The sequence below is a fragment of the Enhydra lutris genome, unplaced genomic scaffold (assembly GCF_002288905.1).
Source record: "Enhydra lutris kenyoni isolate GAN:26980312 unplaced genomic scaffold, ASM228890v2 scaffoldscaffold30, whole genome shotgun sequence".
Classification (NCBI taxonomy): domain Eukaryota; kingdom Metazoa; phylum Chordata; class Mammalia; order Carnivora; family Mustelidae; genus Enhydra; species Enhydra lutris.
Window position 1 is genome coordinate 13293803 of NW_019154114.1, and position 26649 is coordinate 13320451.

At 45.0% G+C, this 26649-nt stretch overlaps 1 protein-coding gene across 1 annotated transcript in view; it reads left to right on the forward strand.

The window, feature by feature from the left end:
• Positions 1 to 26649, forward strand: part of LOC111152819 (WW domain containing oxidoreductase) — a 1002850-nt gene that overhangs the window by 22703 nt on the left and 953498 nt on the right. Inside the window, exon 5 of the mRNA XM_022511477.1 lies at positions 23417 to 23523. Within this exon, the coding sequence (XP_022367185.1) occupies positions 23417 to 23523 (107 nt within the window). The remainder of the gene's footprint in view (positions 1 to 23416; positions 23524 to 26649) is intronic.

Below are 26649 nucleotides of genomic sequence, written 5' to 3' on the forward strand. Positions count from 1 at the left end.
GCCTGCTCCTTCCTCTAGGTGGGGACCATGTAGTTAAGATCAGAGCTTCCCCGCTGGACAGAGACAACAGTAACCTGTAGTATTCTTTGTTTGGTTTTGTTTTAGATTACTTGTCAACATGTTAAATCAGGATGTTTTACAGAAAAGTAATCCTGATTTCTGACTCTCAAAAAATCAGAAGAGCTGGTAACGCTGGGGTCCTGTGTGCACCAAGCAGAATTGCTCTGACACTGCGACATGTTGCCCCCCAGAAGGCCATCTCCCTGCAACCAGGCAAGGCTATTTTTTGTGATCAGTGTCCAAAACCTGTCTGGTTCTTGTGGATTGTTGAGCTTAGAACCTTGGTTTAGGGTCTGTGATGACAACTGTGTGGAGGGTGGACTGGCTGGCTCATAGACACAGAAACGCCCTTCGGTCAAGCATTTGTTCTGTCAGCAGCATCGACTACTGAATACCAGATGCCAATTCTTCAGTGTAGAACCAGGCCTGACCGTTGTGGAGCCACAAACTAACCAAAGTATTAACACCTTGATCTTTGTGCTTCTAGAGAGCATTTAACTTTTCCTTATGGTATAATTGTTTGTTTGTTTTGACCACACATTTGCCTGTATACATGTATACCTCTAGTTAGCTTCTAATTATTTCTGTATTTAAAAGTAGAGATACTAAAGCCTTTTTTGTTTTAATTCTCGGGAGGACATCTGCAAATGAGCAGCATATCTGCTGTAAATTAGAGAGCTTTTGCTGTCTCTACTAAAAAAAGTCTTACCACCAGCCTCTGATTTTTCTTAAGCTTCGTTCCTGCCTGTGCATCTTCCGAGCAACCATAAAAGAAAGCAAAGCCTGCAGTATGCGTGGGGAGCCCAGAGTTGCTTTCAACTCCAAGAGCATGTGTGGATCGTGGTCACGTGTAATCGCTGATTCTGTAATTTATATGAATCATGGTTCCGCCGCTCGCCTTGTGGTAGTACGCATGCAGCTCTCTGACGATTGTTTTTAAAGCTTGTCCCGTGTCTTTTGATGTTTATGCTTAAAAGTCTAAGCAGTCATTAACTACTCAGTCTATGCTAAAAACTAGCGGTGGGTTTGAGTGGCGTGTTTACTCGTTTTGTTTTGCGGATGGATTGCTTTCCCAGGTCTGGCTGTCTCTCCCACTCGCTTCTGTGCTTTGCCCAGTGTTTTGCCTTAGCTTTCGAGCCCCAGGCTCTCTGTTCCCCAAGTTGCTGATGGTATAGCTGAGCTCTGCATGCGGGTTATTACCCTGACAGTGTGTACCAGTGAGGTTTTATAATTGCCATAATTCTTCTTTACTCCGTTCCATCTCCCAGCTCCTCGAGTGGTAGAGGCTGTAGTGCACAGTATTGGAACATTGGGTAGAGAACTGTAGTTTGAACCTAGCATTTTACATTCTCTCAAGGCTGCACAGAAAGTGGTCACATTTTTTGGATAATCTTTGGATCTATAAATTCGAAACAAGCTTTTTTTTTTTTTTTTTTTTTAAATTACTACCTATTATGTAAAACTTAAAAGTTAGCTAAGCTGGGGCGCCTGGATGGCTCAGTCAGTAAAGCATCTGCCTTTGGCTCAGGTCATGATCTCGGGTCCTGAGATCAAGCCCTGCACTGGGCTCCCTGCTCAGCTCAGCTGGGAGCCTGCTTCTCCCTCTCCCTTAGCCCCTTCCCCTGCTCATGCTCTCTCTCTCTCTCTTTCTCTCTCTCTCTCTCTCAAATAAATCAATAAAATCTTTTTTTAAAAAGTTAGCTAAACTTTGGAGTTTTTAAATTTTAGGACGGCATCCTCAGTCTTTAAGGAGTGACTTCGAGGTTTTGTGTTTTAGTTATTATAGAGCTGGCCTTGTTTGGGATGAAGAATTTAATAGTGTTTAGTGTTCAAAGGATACTTTCTTGAAACTCTAAATATCATGTGTTTTGTTTAGACTGTTCATTAGAGAAGTCCGTGAACATGGAAGAATTTCATACTCACCCCTGAAGAGCAAATCTAATGGCTTTAAATGAATATATAAACATTGAACTGCTGAAGCTTCTAGAGTCCATATCATAGGAGGCTAACCATAGGGTTACCGGCATTGTAACCCATTGTAGGGTTACAGGCAACAGGGTTGCCAGCTTACAAAAGCAGTGGATACACTTCAAGGCTAAGCTGAGCTGGGAAGGGAGCAAAACATTACAGACTTGTCACACTTAGAAATAAGGGATTCAAAAAAAAAAAAAGAAATAAGGGATTCCAGGCTGATAGTCAATAAAATACTTCCATCTAACAGATTTTGTGGATCTTGTACAGGTGTTAGGGAGCCATCTGTGTTTTCTTAAACCTTCCTTGACCATTTCCTTTAAGAATGAATGGCTTTGTATTTGCACGGCTCCCTGTGTGTGTTTGTGTGTGTGCGCGCATGCACACTTGTTGGGGAGAATTAAGTATTGTGATAAGAAAACAGCAAATGTTTTTAATGTTGACTTTACTGTTTGCTTAAATACTGGTATTGGATCTTGGAGTCTGTATGCTGGCAGGATGGCTTTGTTGAAAGCCTGCGATAGACAGCTATCTGCTGGTACCAGTAGCATTTCTGGATGGCTGTCAGAAGTCTTTCTTCACAAACTTAAGCATATTTTTAGTGCTGGGCATTTTGCAGCAAGTGCCAGTGCGGATGTTACAAAGACTGTTTGCTGTGCAGGCGGGGTGTGTAATGCCTGCTGAATGTGATGTGCTCAAGTCTTTTGGAGACAATACACACCTCTTTCCTGAGTTCCTTTAAGCTCTTTTTCATTGCTTCTGTTATTCAAAGCACATCTCTGGTTCATCTCTTCATTCTCTGTTTAGTTTCACATTTTACTTTAATCTTTCTGTACATCAGTTATCTGTCATTACGGCATTTAAGCTCTTGGAAGAATTTGGCAGTTGCCAACTTTTTGAGAAAATAAAGCACTCTGCTGTTATCATGTTCTGCTTATGCCGAGTTAAAAACTCACATTATTTGGCTAAGGTTGTGATGATTTAGGTGCTGTTTGTAATTAATATGAGGGGGATTTTCCTTGCTGTTAAGAGTATAACTTTGGTTTTAGAAGGCTTGATGGTGGGTCCCCCCCCCCACACCCCCACCCATAGTAGATGTGAAAAGAACCAGGAGAGCCTCAGGATATTTATAATATTGTCATGCAGTGATCCCACTGTGAAGACTTCTGCAAGAGAGAAAATCCAGACTCTGGTGACCTATGGTGCTGATGGCACAGGGAGAATGGCAAAGTGCTGAAGTGAGGCCCAGATAGGAAAGGTGTTGTCCGCGCACTGAAAAAAATCCAAATGCTGTAACAGAGCAGATCCTGCAGTGTAGACAGAGACCTGGTTCCTGCTGTGCTCCAGCCTCGTTGAGAAATGGAGGGGGCAGTGTGTACCCTCAGGCTTCCCCTGCTGGGGAAGGCTCCCCATGCGCAACCGCTCAGGAGTAGTTCTTTACCCAGCAGAGTGTGAGTCAGCACAGGGCAGCATTCGAAGTGGGCAACCTGACTTGGAGTGTTTGGTTTGGAGCATGGCGCTAGCTGGCTCCCCTGGATGGTGGTTGACCAGATGTAGGGGAAGAGTTCTTTCTGAGAAGGGGAGGCTTTAGTTTCCTTCAAAAAGAACATCTGAAGTAGCTTTTGAGCTTCTTGTAGAAGCATAACAGAGGGACTCGCAGTATGGAGAATTTGGGTATTTCAGCCATGCTGTGACTCGAGTTTTATTATCCCACTTAAGGAAACTTGGTTAGTTGTGTTCAGGTATTAGAAGCCAGCTCTGTTGAATTCTGTTCTGATCACAAGAGAATCTTCTGTTACGTAAACTGAGATTGCTTGCTTCCAGCAATGACATTGGTCTGAATCAGGCTTTCTCTTCTCGCTGCTGAATGTTTCAATTATCGATAAGCTAAAAGGATAATTTGACCAAAAGTGTTAGCGAAAAAAATAAAAAATAAAGAAAAAGAAAAAAAAAAAGGCACTACCACTAAACCTGTCCGGAAAAGATAATACGAAGGAAAGTGAGATTTGTAGCCATGTCTGTATGATTCCTTTCTACTTCATATGAATTCCTTTAGAAGTTGAACACAGAAGCAATGTGTGCATTTATGTGACTATTGAGATCTCTAACATAGAGAATTCACCTGTGTAACTGGGATTTATTCAGCATGCAAATGTGGGTGGATGATTGTTTTATATGTGCCTGGTATTGAATGATGGGTAGCTGTGATAACTGTATATAAAATTATATTAAAGTCCAAGAGGTGCTTTTATGAGGCAGGCTGGAAATGGCATCCGATTTTCTTATGGCTTTTTCATGTCCATTTTGATGAATCTATTTATTACTTCTATAATGAGTAGTACACATGGTTGGTTAGCCAAGTTATTGAACTTTATCAACCTTGGCTGAAATTCACAATGTGTGCCAAACTTGTTGTAACATGTAAGAAATTACATCTGGGCTAAAAGGTTCAATAATGATTACTCTTATAATGGAATCTTTTACAAAGCATGGGATTTCATGATATGCCTGTGCTTTTTAAAAATTATAGTGATACAATGAAACAAAGAATAACATTATAGCTGAGAAAAAAAGTGTTCACTTATGGTATAGATTCAGATTTATAATCGGCTTATTGGACTCCTAGGACATGGTGAGAGAGGATCGTGTGTTCACCCTCACCCGTCCCTCCCTTTCGGCCTTACTGGAGCTAGTCTCAGTCCTGTGGCTTGTGAATACTTCCGGGTCTAGGGGACAAAGCCTTTTAATGTGTTAGATCATATCTGTTTATAAACTCTAAACTGTTTTGAAATGTGTAGCCACACTCTTCTTGTTACAGAGACTTGAGCATAGGTCTTTTTACTCTGCAGAGAGAAATCTAAGCACAGACTGACCTGTTAGCCCCTAGAGAGGTGTTGAGGTTTGGAGAGCCCAGCACGTTGCACACTTTCCCCTTCCCAGGTTTTCAAGGAATTGGGAAATAGGGCAAACGGTAAGGTGCGCGGAAGACTAAAGCTTCCCCTTTGTGACTGGTCAAACAGATGCTGGTGAATATGGCTTATATGTGCGGGGTGGTGGGCTTTCTAAACCTACATGCCAGAATTAGATGGGTGACGGGCCCAGTGCTGGATGCCACCAGGCTTCCTGTGAGGGCAGGGCCCCCGCTGCAGCATGCACACCCCCGAGTGGCGGGGGGACGGGAAAGGCAGCACAGTGTGGGCCAGCCCTGTTGCATTTCCTACCATGTGAGGTACACTGCCTCCCACGCACGGGAGTACGTGCGGGCCACACCGAGAGGCCTGGGCTGTTGACACAGATGGAGTCTCTTCACCCAGAAAGATGTATCTGGAATGGGAACGCTGCCTCCCTCCCTGCCCTCCAGCAATAAAAAACAAACAGTTAAAATTATTAAACCGTAGGAAACCTGGACTCCAGCATTGCTGGGTGTCCACAGTCCACTCTCTGGTGTTCTTGTGGACAGTGAGCCCTTGCTCTTTTCTTGGGTAACTAGACAGAATGTTTTCTTTCTTTTCCTTTTTTTTTTTTTTTTTTTTTTAAACTTCTGTTACTTTCCAGGTTGCTAACTCTGGGCCCTTGGACTATATTCTTAACCCCTGAGACTCTGTTGCCTCATGTAGTAAGTGAGACGACATGAAAGTACCCACTGTGATGTGTCTCTCGCCTTATGTCTCTCACCAGTGTCGCCTTCTCTGTTGTTTTGTTTCTAGGGCAAAGCCTCACATTGATTTTTATTTTAATTAATTAATTAATTAATTTTTAAAAAGATTTTATTTATTTATTTGACAGAGATCACAAGTAAGCAGAGAGGCAGGCAGAGAGAGAGGGGGAAGCAGGCTCCCTGCTGAGCAGAGAGCCCAATGCGGGCTTGATCGCAGGACCCTGGGATCATAACCTGAGCTGAAGGCAGAGGCTTTAACCCACTGAGCCACCCAGGCGCCCCTCACATTGATTTTTAAAAAGAGTCTGTATTATGAGTAATTTCATGAGTATGCCAGCATAGAGAAAGTTATAGTTTTTCTTGAGAGGTAAAAAGGGACTGGTTTTTGATGCGTGCTTGAATGAAGGAGGGAAGGGAAATCCCTGGCGTTTCACACTTGGGAGCCGGCCTCTTGAGGGGCAGCCCCACAGCTGTCCCAGTCTCTCTTCTCCTTTGGGAGCTCGACAGACATTTGCTGATTTTATCTGGCTGGCCCTTGGTGGTGTGCAGATTTGCCAGTGGCTGATGGCAGAGGGGCTTTTGCAAAGCTGTGGTTTTTTTGTGCTCCGCTGGGACAGTCTCCATACTTGTGACAAGACAGAGTGAAGCTGGCCTGTTTTTCCCCATATCCACTTAGACCTCCGCCTTTTCCAGAGTGCGTGGGCATCGCAAGCGACACAGCGGCGAGTGAAAAGCAGAGAGCAGGTCAGCCAGCCATTGCTATGCTGGCCTTGGGCTGCGGCATTCAAGGGAAGGGGGAATTCCTTTGAACCACTCAGCTTTCTGAATGGCCGCAGGGCCGGGAGTTGTCCAGAAGGTGGTTTCTCGGGTGACCCAGCGGCTAGTCCTCCATCTTCAGGAGAGCCCACAGTTGCGCTGTACAAAAACTGCAAAGTAGCACGCAGCAGCGCCGCGCCCTCTGCGAGTACTGCGGAGCCTCCCCCGTTCTGCTGACAGCACAGTATGCCTTTTCATTATTCTGTCTTCGATGAAATAGTTCTTTTAAATTTTATTAAATTTGCTTCTCATATTAGGAACCATGCTATTATACTTGCCAACGGACGTTTACAACGTGCAACTAATGTGTTTTATTTTTTATAATGCTTAATTAGAACTCAGTTGAGCAGTAAAGATGTGTGGGATATGATTAGCCCAAAACAGGGATGTGGAAACAAAAGGGGAGAGGAGGACGAGGGACCGATTCTGGCACTTACTTTTTGGGGGCTCCAAGTGCAAATTCCTTATGGGTGTTGCTCTTCCCTTCTTAGAACGCGGGGGAAACAAGGAAAAGTTATACAAGAGTGAATGTCTCTGGATTTAATTGACCCTTCCCCAGAGACAAAGATGTGGTAAGAATCCTCTGGAGTGAGTATTTTTCACAATTGTTTATTTATTTTTTTCCTGTATGATAATAAAACACGCGGGGGAGCCCACTCTGAGATGTCAGCAGGCGTCTGCCTGACTTCAGTAGTAATCACCCAACTGCCATAGACCGTAATCAAGCTTGTGCAAACCATGTGCTCCCCTCTGCGGGAGAGCAAGAGTAAAGTGCTTAATGTGGCACTCCACTGATGTGAGAGGGGGGCACGTGTTGAAAACGGGGCTTCCGAATCGCAGTCATCGTTTGGCATCTCTCTTACCTACAGCTGCTCACAGAAGTTTCGACCACGCAGCGTCTCTTGCAGCCCTGCACATTTGCGAAAAGAAAGGCTCTGCTGTAGACAACCGGTTTATACCTTTGGTTGGTTGAAACTTTCATGGTATGTTGTAAAGAAAGGGGAACAGTCCCGGGATCAGACAGTGTCTAGAATATTGTGTTCATTTCTGGTCGGAGCACAGACAAACTAAGGGCTTGTGACGTCGTGAAATCGTGTGGTAGGAGCACCTATAAGTGGGCGGAGGAAAATGTCTACGTAAGTTAGTTCTTGCAGTGGGTGTTCAGGGGAGGTAAAAACCTGGCTTAACTTCCAGGGACAGAACTGGGACCAGTGGACAGACAGAATGCTATAAGGAACCAGCATTCAACGATTAGAACAGGGGCAGGGCGCTTTTCTATTGATTCAGGTTTAATAAAAACTAAGTAAGTTTTCTGTATTGCAAATGTTTTAAGAGTTGTTTTTTTTAATCTTAGTTTGGGTTCCCCCAAAAGCAGAACCTGAGACAAAGGTTGATGTGTAGGTAATTAGGGATGTGATTTCAGAGAGCATGGATGAGGGATGGGGGATTAAACAAGGAAGGAGGGGAGGCAGTGCACGTGTGTGTTACCAGTTTGGCGATGCTGTGGGTTCCCAGCATTCAGTTCTGTGGAACTTTCGGAGGAGCTTACGACAGGCACCTCAGAACCATCTGCTTGCAGAATGAGAGGGGAAAGCATTTGTTCCCTCTGCTCCCAAACCCATCAGGCAGGGGTAGCCCTGCTGGTATTTGTGCCCCAGCATTCTGGGGTTGCACACGGATGAATCCCAGGTTGGTTTCCGCAGGTACCCCATACCGCGTGTCAGGGAAACTCCACACTGCAGCCCTGGGTGGGCCTGCCCAGCTGCCTCGTGTGAGCTTGGTGGCCACAGTAGTGGCCAGAGTTAGGTTGGACTGGGATACTTGGGAGTGTCAGGAAGGGTCCCAGTACCGTCCCCCCTTGTACCATTACCAGATCTCATGTGCTCTGATGAGCCCTGCTCCACCACATGGCCCCACCAACAGTTAAAAGGCTCTCCGTCAGGGATGTCGATCCGTCTCTGTGATAGCTCCTCCACGGTTGTCTTTGTTTGCTCAGGCTGCTGGAACGAAGTGCCACACACTGGGTACCTTCAGCCACAGCGGTTCCTTGTTTCCAGGTTCTGGAGGATGGAAGTGTTTTGGTGGAGGTGTGGGCGGGGCCCTGTTCCTTCTGAATCCTGTGGGGGAGGATCCTTCCCCGCCTCTTCTGGCTTCTGGCTGCCCCGGGCGGTTCTTGGCCCTGGCAGCAGAATTCCGGTGTCCTTTTCCTCCTCCCTTGGTGTGTTCCTTGTATCCCTTCACATCTCCCCTCTGTGTGTGTCCATCTCTCTGTCCAAGCTCCTCTTCTTACAGGGGCACCGGGCACATTGGACTAGAGCCCACACCAGTGATCTCATGTTGACCTGATTACCTTCTGGAGAGGCCCTGTTTCCAAATAAGGTTACATTTGGAGGTTCTGGGGGTTAGAACTTCAACATACATTTTGTGGAGGGACAATTCAGCCCATTAAAAACTGTGCCCTAGAAAAGGCCTTGCCTTCTAGTGTTGATGCTACCCGGTGCATAGCAGACCCTCAACAGCTCATTCTTTTAACAGTTGTTTGTCGAGTGCCTGCCGTGAACCCAGCTCTGTTCTAGGGTCTGCGGATACAGCGGTGAGCAAAATTTGCCCCCCCCGCCCCGCCCTACGGAGCTTGTTTTCTTATGGTGACTGATTTTCAGAAGTAGTTGCTCTTTTTTTTTTAAGATTTTATTTATTTATTTATTTGTCAGAGACCGAGAGAGAGCGCGAGCGCACAGGCAGACAGAGTGGCAGAGGGAGAAGCAGGCTCCCTGCGGAGCAAGGAGCTCGATGTGGGACTTGATCCTAGGACGCTTGGATCATGACCTGAGCCGAAGGCAGCCGCTTAACCAACTGGGCCACCCAGGCATCCCAGTAGTTGCTCTTTTGTCTTGTTTTTATTACCTATTAGGAACCGGTGGGGGGTTGCCTGCTTTCCAGTAGCAGAACAGGTGGCCTGGGGCAGGTGAGTTCCCGGCCACAGAGGTGTGTAGCACCGGCCAGGCAGCTGCCCACCGAGGGTGCTGCAGAGGCAGTTTTGGACTCGGAACGGTTCAGATCCCCTTCTGATGCCGGGGACGAGGGGATGGTTGCATGGATGGACTTGCTCCGGGCTCCATCCGTTTTGTCAAGTGCACAATACTTGACTTCTTTCTATTTACCTTTCAAAGGAACAAACAAAATGTTTGCACAGCTTTCTGCTTTTTTTTAAAAAAAAGAAGGTAAATTCGAGGCCTCTCTACTCCTTTGAGAATGTCCTGGAACCTCTGGCCCCTTTCCACAGGGGGAAAACAAATATATTCATAGCTGGGTACTTGTGTGTAATTTTGGGGGGAAGAAATGGACACTGAATTAAGAAATCCTGAATACTTTTAAGGCACTGTAATCATTAGTATCAGTTAAATAGAGTCTTGGTTTGGAGAGTCCTTTTATTTATGAAAAAAAAAAAATCATGGAATTGAATAGAGCTAGAGATAAAATATCCCTAGAGATGTTTTTGTTAACTTTCTATCATAATGGTTACTTTTCTGATAGAAATTTGTCAGCATGTAATTAATAAAGAATTATTGATTTCAGAATTATCCTGTGCTAAACAATGGAAATTTCCTAAGTAACTGGCGGGTAATGAAAAAAAATTCAGTTACTGACAGGCTGTCATAGTTGAATCTAAAACCTAGGGGCAAAATACATATATTCTATGTAGTTTCCATTTCTAGACATTTCTAGATTTCTAAATTCTTCCTTATAAAAGTTTAAATTTCTTTTTTTTTTGAAAGAGGGGACCCCCTAATTATTGATTTCTCTTTTTAAATAATCTCTTAATAGATTTGACTTTTTACAGTTATTCAAATTATCCTTTTGGTGGTCAGTAGGTATAATTAAGGAAACCAGAAAGATTTGGCACTAGAATTAGAGGGCCATCTAAGGCACGACGTTTAATGTCTTATTCATGGAAGGTACGTGGCACATGTTTATGGAATTACATTCAGGCTTTGCAGTGCTTCCAACAGCTTTTAAAAATGTCATGGTTACTGCTTCTGTGGATATAGAAATTTTCAAACATACGTGACAAAAAGCTAATGATAGTTTACTTAAAACAAAACTCTGTGGCAGTGTGTTATAGCCACTGGAGCTTCTCCGCCAAATGTTAAGTAAATGCAGTGAAAACATTTGTACAAACCTTCTCATGCTGCAAAAGGACGAGGGATGCCAGGGACGCTGCAGCAACGGGATGTTTGGAGACACCTGGGTTGTGAGTCTCACTACTGTATCCACGGTGTCTTGGTGACTACTCACCTTGGATGTGATTCTGTACCTGGCACACTGGAGCAGCACCATTTCTGTCTGAGCGTCTGTTCCATGGAGGACTTGGCTGGAAGTCACAATTTAAATGAATCCTTTTCTTTATATATCTAATATTGTGCTACTTTCTCCAGAAAGATGGAATCAATACTGTTGACTATAATGGAGGTTTGCATTTTTCTAATTTCTTATTTAGGCTGATCTGAGCAAAGATGTTCAAATTTCCATTTATTTTAAACAAGATGGAGTTCTTGCTGCGCAGAAGGAATATTTTTAGCTTAGTAATTTACTTAGAAACTGCCTTATTCAATATTTGATGTTAAATTTGAACTAAAACACATAGCATCATATGACATGGTTCTTACATTAACATTTTGTTGGATTGGAAACAGAATCAACACATTAGTCATCTTAATTCATTTAAGTTGGCTTTCCCCAGAATTCTGGAATCCAAAAACAACACATTTGTCAATTTTACGCACAAAGGGAGAGGCAGGATGTAGTTTCTAGTTAAATATCCAACACTGCAGTAGAAAGCCAATGCAGTTATAGTAAGTCGAATTTGAATGAAATTCAGAGTGAAGCAGTGTAATAAGATTTTGATGTAAATTGAATACTTAAAAATTTTGTTTTATAGATGTCTTAATGAGATTCTCTTTAGCAGATACTTTCATGGAATCTTGTAAACTACCTAGATTTTCTGTGATTGTTATCCAATGGGTTCTAGAAAATTTTTAGGTTAAGGTCGCCTTCGTGTCCTTCCATGCTTTGTTCTTGTTTGGCTTCAGGTCACTTTAGCATTGAATGTTAAAAGTGCATTGTCTCTTCCAGGGGTCAGTAAACTATGGCACATGGATCAAATCCAGCCCTCCCTTGCTTATTTTTGTAAAGTTTTATTGGAACACAGTGATGCCCACTCATTAACATACTGTCTGTGGTTGCTTTCATGTTACTTTAATATAGCAGAATTCAGTTGTTGTGACAGAGACCATATGGTGTGCAGTGTCCGAGGTATTGACTATTGTGTCCTTCACAGAAAAAGTCTGCAAACCACAGGTTAATTCTTTTAACCCATGTTTCTCCTATAAGGATTCCTCTGGCAAAAATTTAAGAGTTGTTAAGAAAACAAATGTCACCTCTTCTAAAACCTTGGTATGCGTTTTCTCATTTAATAAGGAGGGCAATATAAAGTATTCTATTTCCTTTCTTTATCTTGGTTGCCAGGAAGCTCAGAGCTAACGTTTGAATGCTCATATAAGAAACCCGCTTACTCTACATTCCTGGTAAATCAGTTTTTTTTTTTTTTCTTTAATATGGGCATTCACATTCACTTAAAAGAAAATCAACTTTTTGAAGTAGAAGTTTCACATAACAAAGTTCATTCATTTTAATTGTACATGTGGTTTTTGACAAATGTGTACACTCAGGTAACCCACCACCCAGTTAAGATAGAGAACATTTACACATCCACAGAAATTTTCATTTTGCTTCTTTGCCCCAGGCAATTTGTTATTCCACCTTTCCCCTGCAAGCCCTTGTCCCTGGCAACCACCAATTTTCATTTTATTTTAAGTTCCTGTGTTGTATGTGGGTGTTTATAATACCCTGTTTTAAGTGCTTTTTAGGAAAGAATTGGGAGCACCAGTGATAAGTTGTTGAATAGGTACTAGGGACACTAAGAATCATTTATTCTATTTAGTCTCCTGTACATATTTTTAGATTTTTATAGGAAATTTTGAGATATAAATCATATGGAGGGTGTTTTAGCCAATAGTGTATCAATAATAAGCCTAATGTATTGAGAGGTGTGGCTTGCTAGGAACTCTGCATAGCTGTCTCATTTGATATTCCTGCAACCCTGAAGGAGTACCTCTTAATATTCCCCTTTTACAAATGAAGAAACTGAGGCCCATAGAAGTTAAGTATATTAATTTCCTGGGGCTGCTATAACAGTGTTCCACAGACTAGGGCTTAAAAAACAGAAATTTATTGCCTCACAGTTCTGGAGGCTAGGAGTGCAAAATCAGAGTGTTGGCAGGGTTGGCTCCTTCTGAGGGCTGTGAGGGAAGAGTCTGTTGCAGGCACCTTGTGGGCTTGTATGTGGTCCTTTTCGTGCTCAAATGGTGTTCTCCCAGTGTATGTGCTGAGTCCACAGTTTTACCAGTGTCATTGGGTTAGGGCCCACCCTAATGACCCCACTTTAACTTGATTACCTCTGCCAAAACCCTGTGTCCAAATAAGGTCATATTCTGAGATACTGAGGCTTAGGACTTCATCATGTGAATTTTGAGGTGGGCGGGCGGGTTACAAAATTCAGCCCAGAACATACAGCATCCTTCTCAAGACCCAAAGGTTATAAGAAAGTGGCAGAGGCAGGATCCTGACTCCAGTCCGTCTGACTCCTGATTGCACGGTGGCAGGAAGAGGAGGCGTGTAAATTGTTCCCTGCTGTGAGAGTCAGTGCGGGGGACCAACATTCAGAGGGAAAGTGGGCTGGCTTTGCTGAAGAGGTTGCTGTAAGGGGCTTTAGAAGCATCAGGCCCTAGGGTCCAGTTTTCACCCTTCCACTTTACTAGCTGTTTGACCTTGTCTCTTCTGAGCCTTAGTTTTCTCATCTGTACACTAGGGATAGTAGCGTCATGCGCCCATGGTGTTGAGAGTTAAATGGGACTGTCATGTAAGGGTCATGTGTACGTGGGAGCCATAGACAGCATCTCTTGTTAGAGAAGGTGAGTTCTGGGCATGAACAAGACCAGAATTTCTTAACCTTGAACAGGAATCTGAGTGTCCAGAAGGGCTCATTAGAACACAGAGCCCAACATGACCCAGCTTCTTGCTTCAGTAGGCATGGGGGCCTGAGAATGTGCATTTCTGAGTTCTCAGGTGATGGTGCTGCTGGTCCAGGTACCACTCTTTGTGGAGGAAGGACTTCGATCTCTCGTTTGTTGGTAGATACATATTTCAGTTTTCTCAAGAGAAACCCAAAGGAGAGGTTAGGTTTCTGACCCACAGAAGTATCATCTGCTCCACCTCACTTACCTGCCTCGGTTAGGGATGACATAAAATCTTCCATCTCAGTTCCCAGTGGTTGAGGCCAGAAAGCTTAGGATCTGTTGCCTTTTCTCCTTTTAAAACCAGCTGATCTGGTTAAAAGCGTTAGTATATTAGTCTGTCTTGGTTGCTCTGACCGAATATCACAGACCAGGTGATGAATTGACAGAAATGTATTTCTCATGATGCTGGAGGCTGGAAGTCCGAGACCCAGGTGTCGGCAGTGTTGGTTTCTCCTGAGGGCTCTCTGCTTGCCTTGCAGAGGCCTCCTCCTTGCTCTCTCTGCACGTGGCCTCTCCTCTGTGTGCACACATCTCTATGAGAGCCCCAGTCCTGTTGGCTCAGAACCCCACCCTTAAGACCTCATCTAACCTTAATCACTTCCTAAGACGCCTCGTCTTTAGTACAGTCACATCAGGGCTTAGGGCTCAAGATAGGAGTTTTAAGTGGACACAGTTCAGTCCGTAACAAATAGTAAAGCCCCTGATCTGTTTTTTTCCCTTCAAGAAATTCTTTGATTTCGGGGCAGCTGAGTGGCTCAGTGGTTTAAGCCTCTGCCTTCGGGTCACGTCAGGATCTCAGGGTCCTAGGATCGATCCCCACATCGGGCTCTCTGCTGAGCGGGGAGACTGCTTCCTCCTCTCCCTCCCTCTCTGCCTGCCTCTCTGCCTACTTGTGATCTCTGTCTGTCAAATAAATAAAATCTTAAAAAAAAAGAAATTCTTTGATTTCATGTTCCCTTTTCTGTCACAAAGCACTGAAGAAACTATAGTATACCTTGTCTTAATAGAGCCTCTAAAAAGTTACATGCATGAGGGGCAGGCCGCATGTTTGAGCCAAATAAGAAGTCTTCTTTGCTCATGCTTCCTCCAGCTGTCTGTCCTAGGAAGGCAGATCTCCATTGGAATCTTTTGTGGCTGCTCCCTGGTTACACGGACTCCCACAGCTGGGACCCTCGACTCCTTGAGACGCTCAGTTTGCCCAGAAGCTCTCTGTAAGCCAGAGTCCTCTGTTGTGGCCTGTGTGTCTTAACTCAGAACATTCTCTCTCCTTTTTTGAAATGGAGTTAAGCCTAATCTCTGATCACGTGTATTACCTACGTGGGGGCTCCTACTGGGACCCTCTTAGCCCAGAGGCAGCAGTGGCAAGAGGGGAGCCAAACGCAGATTTACAGCTAGCCACATCTCCGGGAGGCAGGCACGATCAACCTTAGCTGGAAGGCGCCCTGCACATCTGACATTCATGCCCAGCAGGTGCCTGACCACAGCTGATGGTTTGCTTGCACATTTACTGAGAGGGATAAATTTTGAAATTGGTGTGTTTAGCCAATCCCTCATCATGGTATTCCAAAACAGTGTGTTATCAAACTCAAAGCTCAAAACTCCTTCCCTTTTTCCCCTTGTGAGACTGATTTTGTTGAAGCAGATCTCACCTTAAAAAGTGACAGAGAAATGGAGAATTTCTTTGAGAAATTGTACATCCCTCAGGGACCCAGGCACTGTAATCTCCCACGTGTGTCGTCAATAAGGAAAGTGTGAAACTAATGAAGATTTCTTGGTGCTTTGTTGCGTGCAGCCTGGCTGGTGGAAGGAAGTGAGTTTTGTGCACGTGTTGTCTGTACGGTCTACACAGGACGGCTGTGGACTGTTTGACGATTGCAAGAGGACTCATCAGAAGTAGCAACTTACTTGAAAAAATTTTTTTTTCCTTCAAGTTGAAATGAGATAGTATCAGCTTGTGTGTCTTCAGAAAGCAAAGAAACAAAACACACACACACACACACACACACACACACACACAGCCAAGCCCCTCTTAGATTTCATAAAAAATTAGACAGCAACTATATGAAAGATTATAGGGTGGTCTGGGTTACATAGATTACCGCGGTGCTTTTTCCTTGATGACTACAAGGTAAGGATACCCCTTAATTAGGTGTTTTTGCATTTAATTCAGCTTGCTCAGAACTGCAGTACACTTTGTCTCCTTATTGTGCATTTTGAGCAAATGTCTCATTTTAATGATTGCTCCCTAACCCATCGCCGTAGAGTCCAGCGACTGGTTTGTCCCCATGTGAGGAGGAGTTGGCAGTGCCTGACTCTAGCCCAGTCTGGGTGGACCGAGCGAGCAGAGTGAGCAGGCCCGTCTCCCACCGCGGCTGGCTTCAACAGTGGCGCCTCAGTCGTACTTCCCAGAAGCTGCATCTTAAAACGCTGTAAGCTGTGGAGAATGAAAGTCTATTTGGACACTTCCAAAGGGAGCGTCAAAAAAGGGCTGAATTTTCCCAGCGTGGTGTTCTGAGCACCTCCCCATGACTTTGGGAGCATAAAGAATTTAATCTTTTTAAAGAGGCGAAGTAATATGCCACTTTTTAGAAGGTAAGAGCCAAGGTCATTCTGAAATTTAAAAAAAAGTGTCGGTGGGGGGGGTGGCGCTTGAATTAGAAAGCTCACACTGAAGATGCAGGCTGTAGCAGGCTTTCCGTTTTTGGAAGCTCTCAGTGGAATGGAGAAGTTGTGTGTGTGTGTTTCTTTTTCCTTCTTTCAAACAATCCCTTCCTAACCACTTCTTAATTGACAGGAGTGGAAAATGCCTTGGGAGATAGGCTGGTCCTGGCCCCATTGGTTGTTGAGAAACGAAAAGAAAGGGGTCTTTTTTCTGGACAAGTGTGGCGTGGGACCCTGGTGGCCTCCGTGTTTGCTCTGCATCATAAAGAAGCCTGTCTCTAGCAGACTGCAGAGTGACTGAGACCTGGGTCTTGAAAGGAAATCCCGGCCCAGCTGCGAAAACAGTGAGCTGCCCAGTAACATAATTCCGCGTGCTTGCAGATTCCGGAGTGGGTTCTCTCCTCTTGAAGTGGCTATAAATTCATCCATCAAAGTGAAAAAGGCCAAACTTGAGGGTAAACCTTTCCACTTGCAAACAGCAGAGACACTTTGGTTCTCTTACTAATACCGCTGTGCGTGTGGAGTTAAAGACACCGTGGGAGTGAGTGTGTGTGTGTGTGTGTGTGTGTGTGTGTGTGTGTGTGTGTGGGTGGTTTGTTAGTGATAAAAAAAAGTTTTGCCCTCTGAAGAGCATAAACACGGGCCAAACCCAGGTCCTGGGTTTGAGATCCTAGAGCTGTCGTGTACTTCCCCTGTGTTTGTGCCAGCGAGTGAAAGAGGCTGTGTCTCCTCGAGAGCCTTGACAAGTCACACATGTTTCTTCGTCCTATAGGCTGGATTTAAGTGTTTTTTTGTGTGTTTTTTTTAAATGGGGAAGACTTTGGTTTTTTGTTCTTCTGTCTCGTCCTGTGTTAGTTATCTTCCTGAGTATCTGGCTGCATCTGTAAAAGTACCATGTATGCTTTGTTAAAAAATGCAGTGTGGCCTCACTTCCTTCTTGAGTGGCGGGGAGGTCTTTGTCCTTGGCCTTCATAGAGTCTCCTCCCTAAACTTCAGCACTGTAGCCTTTCAGAAGTGAAGGAAGAAACTCGAGCATGACTTGTAAGGCTAGGGTGTTAAGGCCGTCCATTGTAAAAGGACTCACTGGTTGAAAGCCTAGAGGCAGGGTTCAGTTAAGTCCGTACTTGTACGTTGTTGACCTTGGAGAATGTGGAAGGAAACGTTATTTCTGCGGATTAGCTATGCCTTCTGGTGGGCCTTACGCAGAGAACTGTTTGTGAAAGCAAAGGATGGTGTTAATTCTAAGCCCTGTGATGAAATATTAAATAAAAGAGAAGGTAATTTGATAATGCATCACAGTTTGGAGACAGATTCCATCAAGTAAGTACGTTTACATAATCAAGTAGCTGAAGAGGCCTAGGTCCTTTGCCTTGACAAGATGACACAGAAAAGAAATGGGCGTTGTTGGTAGGCTGTGGTGTGGGGACCATTTCTCTCAGAAGGACGACAGCTTAGTAAGGTTTGGCTTAGATCATACAAATGCCAAAAATGGAAACATATGTCACGAGAGACATAAAGAACACACATCAGATTCTGTCGGTCGGTGGAACAAGATACAGAACGGTCAGCGGTTGGGCAGGTGAGTGGTGTTCCCAGCTGGATTTTTCTTGCCCTCAGGGGGCTCCTGCAAGTGTGGGGCTTGAACTCACCTGCCCTGGACTCAGGCCACCGCACCTCCTGTTTGTCCTTTGATCTTGTGGGTGCCAGTGCCTCTGGGCTGCTGGTTCTCTCAGTGGTGCGATGCTGACAGTGATGCGTCGGAGCGTTGCTGTGAAGAGCACCTCAGAATTACAGCACGTATTCCTGGAGCCCCTGGCACGGCAGCCCCCACGTACTGGCACTCCCGCGTCCTCCTCTCCTTCTTCTTTGGTCCTTCTCTAAAAACCGGCATGCTCAGAAAATACAGTAGGCCTGTTCTCTTTCCTTTCTCACTTGTCTTGCTCTTTCTCTGTTAAAATTTGTGAAGGCCTATAAATGATCAGTTAGATACATTCTGTCATTCCCTTGTAGCATCTTACTCTTATGCTCTACACGTGTGTGCTAAAAATGGAAATAGCATCTGTGTGGGCATACGCAGGTGAGTCTCCCAGCCCCCGAGCGATCGCTCACGCGCTCAGGGGGCCAGTGTTAGCACATACGTAGACACACACCCGCCTTCCCTTCTTATGCCACCGAGGGGATCACCTGTGTATGCCGTTCTGCGCTTAGATTTCTTTTTTTCTTCCTAACGGAACAGGAGATGTTTCCTTGTCTTTCCATCTCGGGTCACCTGGTTCTGCTGGATGACAGTGCGGCCCTTGGCTCTGGATACGCCATGTGCTTCCCTTAACAGATGGGGCGTCTGGATGGGTTCCCGTTTTTTGGCTATCGCAGGCGATGCTTGTTGAACGCTCCTGTCGCGTGTTGGCTCACATGGGCAGGTGTATTTGTAGGACTCGTTTCTGGATGGGGAAGAACTGGGTGAAAGGGCATGGCCATGTACACTTGGATGGAGATAGCCCAGTTGCCCCCAAAGATGTTGAGTCACTTTGTATTCCACTCTCCTGCTCCCCCCACCATTAATACATGTGGTGGCCTGGTTTGCTGGCACCCTGACCTGCACGGTCCCGGCTCCGTTGAGGTGCCCGTACTAAGTCTGTCTTCACTGGGCTGCCTAGGGCCATGTTAATTGCAATCTCTTTGGGCACTTTTCTCTCTGTGATTGCTAACACGCGGGAACGGACGCGCTGTCCCTGGCAGGTCGGATGAGAGCCTCCTTAGCCAGCCCAGCAGCACCACAAGTAGGCAGTCTGGGGTCTGTCTTGCCTCCTGAGAGATCCCAGGTAGTCACTTGGAATTGATTGTTTAGTTTTAGAAAAGTTCCGGCCTCAGCATTGTACCGCCCCAAACGCCTGGCCATATATCAAGAAGATAGCCCACGTGAATGGGCTCTTCCCTAACTCTGGATCCCCATCTCTCGAATTGGTGTCTTTCTTTGGTAGATATTTATATATGAGGCCTGTTGATCTTGTGAGGGGTGTTTGGGAGTCTCTGTGTGGGACTTGTTGCCAGCTGTGTATAAGACACACATTTAAAAGCAGGGCTGGTTATGACTTATTTTCCTCTGGAGAGGCCTGGATAGGTCTTGTAATTTATTAAGAGCTGGCAGTTGCAGTGAGGATGGAGGGAGTATGATTTCTGACTCTTTGGAACTCAGAGCTACAGAACCGAAACGGCGTGGAAGGTAAATGCGCTCGATCAGGCGGGTCAGGCAGCCACAGGACCAGCGGCGCGGGTTATCCGGTCCCGGCACTTGTGGCGTTGACCTCGCAGTGGTGGCCAATGTGTATCCTCGAACTTGACCGGAGACACCCTCAGAGCATTTGATGTCAGTGTCACAGTCAACACTGAGCCACCGTAACTTCATTTAGGTGAATCAGATGGGTTTGGGAAGTATGGTCCTTGTCCTTAGAGGGAGGATGTGGCAGATGCTGAACGCCGTGGTTTATTAATGTGCAGATTGTCCCCAAATTTGAATTTTCCCCAAATTTAACTCAGGATGAAAGATAGGCTTCTCTTCTTGTTCTGTACCTGATGGTAGAGCTCTAGGCAGGGGGAGTTGGCCGGTCCTGGAATGTTCCACAACTTGTTGATTCCTTCCTCAAGATTGCTTTAGTGGTGTGTTGGGGGGTGGGGATCACCATCTTCCTGGCCTTTTAATTGTGTGCAGTTACAAGTAACATTTGTCTCCAGCGTTTCTCAATTATAAATTAATAATAACAACCCATTAGAAATTACGGGTGTTGTAAGCCCCAGCTCCTTTGGGCATCTTAATAAAAATGATAATTAAAACCATAATTTACAGTAAATGGGGACACTGCCCAAGTAAATCCACAATATGGAGAAAATTAAAAAACTCAAACCAGAAGGAGCCTTCCTAGCACCAGGGAAAGAACTGGCCTTGTTCTTAGCTCCTACTTGATTGGGAGCTTTGTTGGGACTCGGTTCCCACCCCGATGTCCTTTGTGCCTGTGGAATCTGTGACTCTGTCCCCACCTATCCGTCCTGCCAGTGAGTCTCACCGGCTGTGGTCACCTGCTCCCTCTGCCCCCTCCACCACCACACGCAAACCCAGTCCTCCTTTGTAGTCAGTGCCTGGGTCAGCCAACCAGTGGCTGGCCTCTCGTGTGGCCAGGCTGGCATCTTGGGAGACTTGGGGTGCCCCCTCAGACTGAGACTCAGGCGGTCATCAGGCTCTGGAGAGGTTTGCTTCCCAAATTATTTTCTCATTTTTCTCTGAGCTGTTCGGCCTCAGAGGGCGCCCATTCCCTCGGCTGGTCCCACGGCTGCAGTGTCTTCAGCTCAGCCACCTTCTGCAGGACCACCAGAGGCATCTTAAATAGACAGACTAGTAGTGACTGTGACTATTTAATATGTGTCGCTGTCTGCCATGTAATTGTAGAGTTAGAACACTGAGAGCAGTTCCTGTCATTCACAGAGCTGCTCCCTGCTGCCTGCCACGGTCCCGCGGTTTCTGCCTGTCGGACTCGGCGTTCGTCTCCCGTCCGCTTGCCTGTTCTTCCTTTACACGGGCCTCTCGCCAGTCCATGATCTCGTCTTGCCGTGCACCCAGCCTTTATTATGTCCTCTGGTCATAGCATAGCTCCTGCCCACAGTTTCTGCTACTGCTCAGTGGCATTTGGGAAATGCCAAGAAGGTGGGTCTTAAAACGTGTACCACATATATCCCAATTCCTGTGGGTCTCCGAGTTGTCCCCCTGCGTTTCCTTGTAGGGTAGAGCGCGGCCGCCAGGCCTTCCGTGGGGTAGCTGGTGTCCTGATCCATGCTTGACCAAGTGGGGCTCGACAGGGTTTTAGTCAAATCTCGAGCAGGTCAGCATTACACATTTTTTGAGGTGGGACCATCCGGATGTGAAAATTCTGATTGTGGTGGTTTTGTGGCAAGGCTGGAGCATTGTTTCTAGTGTGAATGTCACCTGTTTAATGGGTGTCTCAGCATCAGGAGCCTGCAGTGGTCTGGCAGGTGAAGTCAGCAGTGTGAGTGGTGACTGTGGTGGACAGGAGGGCGCAGACCTTGACTCTAGCCAGTGGTGGCAGTGGGATGGGGGCCCAGTGCGGCCACTTGTATGCTTTTTCAGAGGTGTTGGACGTCTACCCTCAGATAGGTAATCTGGGTTTTTAATGCTGGTCACTAGTTCCTATGAGGAAAGAAGGGAGGAAGAGAGGGTGGGAAGTGGAAGAGGGGAGGAAGGAAAGGAAGGGAGAGAAGGATGGAGGGAAACAATGTTTGAGCTAAACAAAACAGGCCGTGGGTTTGATTTATCCTGTGGTCACCAGTCTGTAACTGCCATTCTCGAGAATGAAAGCTTGTGTGAGAAAAGCGGGTATTTAATATTTTTGGGGGGATATGTTTTCCCTTTTATGGTACTTTAATGTTTCTATGCAAAGCTTAAAACCCGACATCGAGATATTAAACCTTGGTGGCCACTTAATCTTCCTGATCGGATCAGACGTAACAAGTGCTGGGAAGCAGGTGCTGCCCGTTGTTTTAGAATGTCCTCTATTTTCTTTGTATTATTAGCTTTAAATATTCTTCTGAACGCACTTGCCACCTCCATGCAGTTAAGCCGGTTCAATTTAAACATTGTCATAAAGTTAATTTTTTATAAGATGAATCAGGTTATTAAATTTAGTAAACCATTGCCTTTATTATTTTGCACAAACTTTGGCACTCTGCAGAATTGGCTCAGCACTACTACATTTAGCTAATTAAACTGGTCATCAGCCGTGGAATTAGGAGCATGAGGGATGCTATTCTCATGAGCTTTTCCAAGACTTTAGCAGTAGGTAACATTATTAAACTTTTTCTTTTTCTTTCTTTCTTTCTTTTTTTTTTTTTTTTAAAGATTTTATTTATTTATTTGACAGAGAGAGATCACAAGCAGGCAGAGAGGCAGGCAGAGAGAGAGGAGGAAGCAGGCTCCCTGCTGAGCAGAGAGCCCGATGCGGGGCTCGATCCCAGGACCCCGAGATCATGACCTGAGCCTCTCTGCCTACTTTTGATCTGTCTGTCAAATAAATAAAATCTTGAAAAAAAATTAAAAAAATAAAAATTTGTTCACCTTTATTTTTGAGGAATACTTGCACTGGGGACGCCAAAGCCGGCTCATCTCTCTTGGCTTTTCTGCTTTTCCAGCCCCCCCACCCCCGCCCGCCAAATCCTCACTTATAATGTCCCTCTGATGCCTTCAAGGCTGTGTGTGTGCATGTGTGTAGGTTTTGTCCAGCTCTTCTCATTGCTCCCAGTGGGAGGGTGGCCGCCGTTGTGGGATACATGTAGCACGGCACAGAGCACATCACACAGAGCATAGTAAATATGTTGTATGTTTATTTTCCTCTTCAGGCCGGTTTTTTCTTATTAGACTGTGAGCTCTTGAAGGGCAGTGGCCATATCTGAGTCCTTATATGTCCTTAGTCTTTATATTATATACATATATATGTATATATATTTTAAGATTTTATTTATTTGACAGAGATCACAAGTAGGTAGAGAGGCAGGCAGAGAGAGGGGGGGAAGCAGGCTCCCTGCTGAGCAGAGAGCCCGATGCGGGGCTCGATCCCAGGACCCTGAGATCATGACCTGAGCGGAAGGCAGAAGCTTACCCCCTGAGCCACCCAGGCGCCCCCCCACTTAGTCTTTATATTTAACACAGATCTACTCATCAGGTAGTGGTTATATATGGCAGACTGTGCTGTGGGCTCTTCTGTGGTTTTTCCTACACCATTGGGGATGGTGTGTTCCTGGGCTAGGTTTTCTCAACCTCAACAGTGTTGATATTTATTGCCAGATGATTCTTTTTTGTTGTGGGGATTGTCTTGTGCTTTGTAAGGTATTTTTTGCACGCCTGACCCTTACACACTAGATGCCAGTAGCACCCTGTCCCCAGTTGTGACCACTGAAAATGTCTCTAGACATTTGCACCTGTCTATCAGGGGACAGATTGCCTCTGGCTGAGAGCCCCTCCGGTAGTGTGTGCGGTGCTCAGTAAAGGCCGTTCAGCTGAGTCATTGTTTTGCATTATGTTTTCTAATGTTGACTTTCCTTTAAACCATAGGGTTTGAAACTGCCAAGTCTTTTGCCCTCCATGGTGCCCATGTGATTCTTGCCTGTAGGAATATGACAAGGGCCAATGAAGCTGTGTCACAGATTTTAGGAGAATGGGTAAGTAAACCCTTGACCATTTTTTTTTAATTGTCAGATACACATGCTGGGATAAACACATGGAGGTTTTAGTGCAGTGCATAAAGTTTATTGCTCTTGGAATAACGTTTTCTTTATTTTTAAAGTCATACTCATTTTGTTTATTTTATGAATGAAAGGACCAGCAGGCCTGTTATCCACACATTGTTTATGGTTCATTGTCAATGTCACTGCTTTATTAGTCAGAGGCTTGAGAATGTTTACTCATTCAGCTCATTTATTAAGAAAATAAAATGTGGTTAATGCCCATGCATGCAGCTAAGAGTTTGTTATGCTTATGGTTTTTAGGATTAGGAAGCAGTGGGCTTTAACACCATCTCTGTTTTTTACTTTTCACTTCTCTCTCTCTGTGTGGATGTTGGTGCTGGTAAGTCTGTGCACAAACATTTATTGAGGGCCTGAGGTCCTCTTGAGGCTGAGGACATAGTATCAGAACAAAATCCCTGCCCTCCCTTGGGCTTTACTTCCTACGTATGGAGAAATGGACTGTAAGGGATTATTTAACGTACTGCTGGGTTGTTATAAATGCAGTGAAGTGCGGTAAAGCAGAGAGAGGGATGAACAGTTACAATGTGGGCTATTTTACTTGGGGTACTTAGCAGAGAACCCTCTAAAGTGGTGGCATTTCATATGAGACTTGGCTGAAGTAAAGTAGCAAGCTACGCCAGTGTCCGGGGACATGGTTTCTAAGCAGTAGGAACAGCATTTGCTGAGGTACAGAAGTAGGAGTGTGCCTGGAGGATTCAGGATCAGCACGGAAGCCAGTGTGGCTAGAGCCAGATGGCAGAGGTGGAGGTGACAGAGGTGCTGTGGGGGTGTCCCTATGGCCTCAGACCCAGTGAGGAAGGAGACAGCAGGGGGTCTAATCTAGAGAGTGGCCCGGGTCAGTCACTTTTGTAGAATGGTTGCTGGGCTTTGGCGTGAAGTATAGACCATGTTCATTTATTTGCTTGTCATTTATTCACATGTTTACGATGTGAACCCTGTCATAGGTACTGGGGGATATACTGTCTCTGTACAGCTTTCAGCCCAGAGCGGAAATCAGGTTTAACCAAAGACACAGAAACATCAATGTGAACTTGGAATGGTGTTACTAGGTACTAGGAAGTACCTAGTACCTAGTACTCCAAAAGTGGTGATAAGGCCTGGAGCTGGGGGACATTTGGAGTCTCTGAGAAGGAAGCGACTGAGCTAAGATCTCAGGAAAGACCTGGGGGAGGATGGAGAAGGTCAGACTGGGCAGAGGGAATGGGCTGTGTGCACGAGCCTGGGAGGAAGAGGGAGATATGGAGGAGGAGACCCTCCAGTGGCTGGGAGCAGAGCATAGAGGATGTCTGACAATCCTTCCCAAGGCTGTCTTTGTTTTCTTACCTTTTAAAAAAAAGATTTATTTATTTATTTATTTGAAAGAGAGAGAGAGAGAGAGCAGGAGCAGGACAGGTAGAGCAAGGGTCAGAGAGAATCTAAAGCCTCACACTGAATGCAGAACCCAACGGGGGGGCTCCATCTCAGGATCCCGAGATCACAATCTACGCCAAAACCAAGAGTCAGACATGCCACCCAGGCACACCCCCTCCTTTTTTTTTTTTTTTTTTTTTTTTTTTTAATTAAAGATGTCTTCGTTTTCTGAACACTATGGAAGATTTCTTGCCATTAGAAGAAACAGACCATGATTCCTTTAGGAGAATGTCTGGTGTTCTAAGCTAAAAAGTGATCAAAGTTAAGAAAAGGAAGATTTGTTCTGCTTTTTTATAGTATATTTCAAATGAAATATTTCAAATTCAGTATATATTTCAAATGAGCCCTTGTCTTGAGTTCTCTGGGTTTTTTATTTTCAGTTAAATTAAAAAAAAAATATGGGGCCTATTTTCTTCTGCTGGTATTAGTATCTCTTTAAGGCTTAAGTTTAATCACCTGTGTTAGGTGATGTAGTAATCACCTTCAGAGATGTACAAGGGGAACAGATGGTAACATAGGGTCTGAATCTTCACACAGGCCCGTGAAGGTAGAAAATAAAAAGCAAAAGTTCCTCCCAGTACTTCTCTTGGAAGGTAAATATTATTAACCATTTCTTTTATCTCCTAGCAGACATACACATGTTGTTACATACTTTGATTTTTTTTCCACTTAATACCGTTTGGAGATCTTTTCTAATCAGTCATATAGGTCCACCTCGTTTTTGGCTGCTGTATAATCTCCGTCATGTGCTTATGCTCCAACTTATCTGAGCAGTTTCCCTTTCAGTGGACCTTTAGGTTGTTGGCATTGTTTTGCTGTTCCAAATGATGCTTTCTTAAAGTTCAGTCTCCATATTTCCACCCCATATTGGGTATAAACTTTGCTGCGGTGAGCATCCTTCAAATATGCTTTCATGAGTGACACAGGGCAGAGTCTTAGCAGTGGACCCATTGATTTAAAGCGTGTTTGTATTTACAGTTTTATTAGCAGCTTCCCAGTTGTCATCTAGGGGGATTGTAGCGGTTTCTATCCCCACTGTCAACGTGGAAGACAAGAGAGTTATGTAGCAACATTGTCACACCTGTAACATTTTGCCCATATAATGTTATACTTAAATTGGGAAAAATGGAATTCAGTGGCCCTAGTGATATCCTAAGAACCATGTTGTACAATGATATGAATATTTAAGGCAGTCTTGGAAGGTAATACTAAAGCATAAATGTTTATGCATTTTAAAAATTGTCTTCTTTCTTCTTTATATATAAGCACAGGTACATCTGTGTTAAACCCGTTATAACCGTTGTTTGAGGCAGAGAGGCAGGAGGCCCTGGGTGTTCCCTGTTTACCTGTGGGGCCTCAGCAAACCTTTCCATCTGTTTTGTTTCTCTGTTTCTTCACCTCCGACAAAGAAGGTTCAGTGGTAGGAGCATAAAGACACACCATTTAGTTTCTCTTTCTTGCATTTGAAGCCGTACTTGGGTCTCTGGGAGTCGCGTTGAGATGACACATGCATCCTCGCCTGCTTTCATTCTGTGGTGTCAGTCACTTGACGTCATCTGGCCAGCAGTGCTCTCGGAGGAAGAGTTACTCCAGAGTATTCACTGCCAGACGCATGAGTTAAGGAAATGG